The following is a 3,404-nucleotide window of genomic DNA, read 5'->3' as shown; positions in this document are numbered from 1 at the left end:
CCTTCAGCAGAAGACTTCTTCTCTTCAAAATATCACCATGTATTACTACATCATTTTCAAAGGTACAACATTACAAACTACCACGGCACCCTTCACCATTTTCCAAAGTGATTCTTGGACAAATTCAAATGAAATGGTGACAACATGGACCGTTTCCAGCAAAACAAGACCCGTTTCGTTCTGTCAGGAGATAGAAGACTACCTCCGTGACGTGAAAGCAGATGGGAGCGGTACTATACACTATGTCGTGTACGGAATTTTACATATTAAACATGTACATACTATTTAATAAAATAAGTTAGTTTAATTAATGTAATATTTATAATTCGTAGTTTACATTTATAACCATATATGTAACTTATATAATAAACTTTATAACAACTACACCTTCTTCTTATTTTTCGTACACCTACAATACAGTCATCTTGAAAGTATTGATCAATAAAATTGGAAACAAAAATATTTCTTCAATCACGTATAGATAGATAGATTACACATCATTATTCCTTCATGAGAAAATTATTAAATGAAATCATCTTATAATACAATCTTTTATTTTATATTACTATATTTACAATATTAATTAAATATGTTCAACAATTGTGTTTGCAATTCATTTAACTTCTGCTCCACCTCTTCCACTCGCTTTCTACCTTCCACCACCATTCTACAGCTGCTTTCACGACTTTTCTTCAGATCCTCCAACTCTTTCTCTTTCCGCTTTATTTGTTCCAAAACTGAAGCGTCCTTCATGTCATGGTCCTTTATTTCACCTTCCCGTTTTCGCTTCTCCCGTTGAAGTGTCTTCACTGCTTCTCGCACCTGCTCCACCAGCTTTGAATAATCCAACGGACCGCCCGACACTCTTCTGTTGTATGTCCGCTTCTTAGGCTTCATACTTACGGATTTACCGCCCCCTGCCGGCGTCCGCAATGTACTAGCCACAGGTACTGCTATTCTTTCCGTGGCTACATCTCCTACACATGATTTTCCTCCACCGGCTGTCTTCGTCACCAACTCATCGTTGTGGAAGAACTCCTCCCTCATCGCTGACAGCTCCGATTCGTCCAAGCTAATCACTGACGCATCTGCCGCATCACACTCTCCCAATTCAGCCATTTCACTTAATCTTTTCCTCTATACATGTCTCTTAAATATCTTCAAACCACCCCACCCCCATAACAGCCCTCACCTTCTTCATTTTCTCCCACTCACATTTTCTTACGTTGTTATAATCTACTTCGCACACGGTCTTCCTCAGTCTTTCTCGAGACACCTCTGTTACATCTAACCGATATGATTCGTTGTCCGGACTGCGATACGTCCTTTACGCGATCTGATAATTTAAAACGACATCAAAAAGCTTCGTGTCGTAAACGAGTACAGTACCATCCTAATTCCTCGCTACCGAATAAAAAACCGAAATGTGCTACATCTGCCACCTCTTCCGACCGCTGGTGTGAAACGTGTAAAATATATGTTCCTCAATCTTCGTACAACGGTCACCTGCGCACCCTACAGCATAAACAAAATTGTTGTTCACCTCTTGAGGAGGGAATCGGTTTCCTTTCCTCTGCTTTCGCTAGCAGGATTGCTTCGTTTCGTATTACGTCTGCGAAATACCTTCTATCGTATAACGACTTCTTCACCGATGTTCTCGACAAATGCGTGCGTGTTATACGTAATCAGATCCACCTCCACGACACGCTTAAAATAAATCTCGAAGTTTTTGGACGTTACGTGCACGAAACCAAACAGTTGGTTGAAATTAAATCCTTCAACACCAACAACAAAGTTGTGACTCGATCCATCGATCTTCCCAATCTTCTACAAAACTTCTTTGAGATACTTGAGGCTAAAGCGTCAGAGTTTCAAGAACGAGAGTCAGGTAACTCATCCTTTTTTAGTATACGTTTCATTTCATTTAACATTTCCCCATTTCTACAGGATGGATTTTAGAAAGGGTTCTTTTCCTTGAAATCAACTTTAACAAGTACAATCCGCTGAGAGCGTCTTCCTACATTCCGTTACCGAAACAAATTTTATTCAAGAAAGCGGTTGTGAATGTGCGAAACGACGATCACGCCTGCTTCGCATGGGCAATTACGTCAGCTCTGTATCCCGCACAAGCGAACCCGCAAAGAACTACTTCCTATCCACATTACTCACACACTTTGGACTACGACGGTATCCAATTTCCTATGAAATTAACTTACATACCGAAATTTGAATCGAAGAACCTTTGATCTGTGAATGTCTACGGGACTGAATCCGTTTTGAAAAATGGAAAGTGGACATGGGAAATCGTTGGCCCCCTTTACTACTCACCCATCAAGCGACGGCTACACTTCAATCTTCTCTTGCTCGATGATGATCTAGGAAATAATCACTACTGTTGAATAAAGGACATGTACCGTTTACTTTCTCAACAACTTTATAAAACTGGACATCGCAAATTCTTATGCGACGGTTGCCTACAATACTTCTCCACTTTACCTCACCTACATCGTCATCAGCAGCATGACTGTAATCATGTCTACACCAGCCTTCCCACCGGTGATTTCAGGATGGATAAGATGGGTAGGTTTGTCCCCAATCACATTTTAAAATTTGAAAATTATCAGAAACGTATCAAAGTATCATTTGTTGTATACGCAGACTTTGCAACCGTACTGCGAACTTGATGCTCATCAATGTTTGCAAGTGAAAAAATACTTTCCCGATCCTAATCACTTTCAACTTGTGCGACGGAAAGGTGTTTTCCCTTATTCCTACGTTGATGATGCTGCTAAGCTTGAATAAACAATATTTCCGCAGAAAGACGATTTCTTCGATAAATTGACTTCCCTCCCCGTTTCCAATGACGATTACAAAAGAGCTAAAACTGTTTAGAATACTTTTTCATGTTCAACTCTAGGAGAATACTCCGATATCTACTTGAAAACAGATGTTCTTTTGCTAGCTGATGTTTTCGAGAATTTCCGGCAAATGTGTCTCACCACTTACGACTTTGATCCTGCTCAGTATTATACAGCGCCAGGGCTTGCGTGGGATAGTATGTTAAAATTCACTCGCGTTAGTTTACAACTTCTGACTGATATCGATATGTTAAAATTTTTTCAAAANTCCTAGGAAAGACAAAATCGTAAAAAATCAGGTATCATCATATTTCATCATTTACAGCTAATATTACCTGCGCACTTGTTGCTGTGTTACCACTTCTGAAACCCCTATACCTACCACGTTTACCTTTTTTTTTTGTTTCTTATTGGGTTAATTTCTTTTTACGATTTTTAATTACTACACCCTAATTATTACTACAAACCAATTACAATACCTACATACTTACTACAATTACATTTAACACTTAACCATTCACACACTTTTCCACCGGATCTTTGGGT

The 3,404-nt window shown here is 39.3% G+C and overlaps 1 protein-coding gene across 1 annotated transcript; it reads left to right on the top strand.

Annotated features, from left to right (window-relative positions):
* Positions 1-1,210: 1,210 nt before the first annotated feature.
* Positions 1,211-3,149, top strand: LOC112904471. Its single transcript, XM_025974567.1, has 4 exons — positions 1,211-1,888; positions 1,948-2,187; positions 2,918-3,055; positions 3,133-3,149. The coding sequence occupies exons 1-4, from the start codon at positions 1,297-1,299 to the stop codon at positions 3,147-3,149; spliced, it is 987 nt and encodes a 328-aa protein (XP_025830352.1). The 5' UTR covers positions 1,211-1,296.
* Positions 3,150-3,404: the final 255 nt, after the last annotated feature.

The sequence above is a fragment of the Agrilus planipennis genome, unplaced genomic scaffold (genome assembly GCF_000699045.2).
Source record: "Agrilus planipennis isolate EAB-ADULT unplaced genomic scaffold, Apla_2.0 scaffold230, whole genome shotgun sequence".
Taxonomy (NCBI): Eukaryota; Metazoa; Arthropoda; class Insecta; order Coleoptera; family Buprestidae; genus Agrilus; species Agrilus planipennis.
Note: the sequence above shows the minus strand (reverse complement) of the source record. Positions and strands in the feature narration are given on the sequence as shown.

What these genes read in the sequence shown, in the direction of transcription:
- LOC112904471 (XM_025974567.1), top strand. Translation starts at nt 1,297, where the DNA reads ATGATTCGTTGTCCGGACTGCGATACGTCCTTTACGCGATCTGATAAT. An exon ending in GTTTCAAGAACGAGAGTCAG is followed by an intron (nt 1,889 to 1,947) that starts GTAACTCATCCT and finishes CCATTTCTACAG; the next exon opens with GATGGATTTTAGAAAGGGTT. An exon ending in ACACACTTTGGACTACGACG is followed by an intron (nt 2,188 to 2,917) that starts GTATCCAATTTC and finishes GTTCAACTCTAG; the next exon opens with GAGAATACTCCGATATCTAC.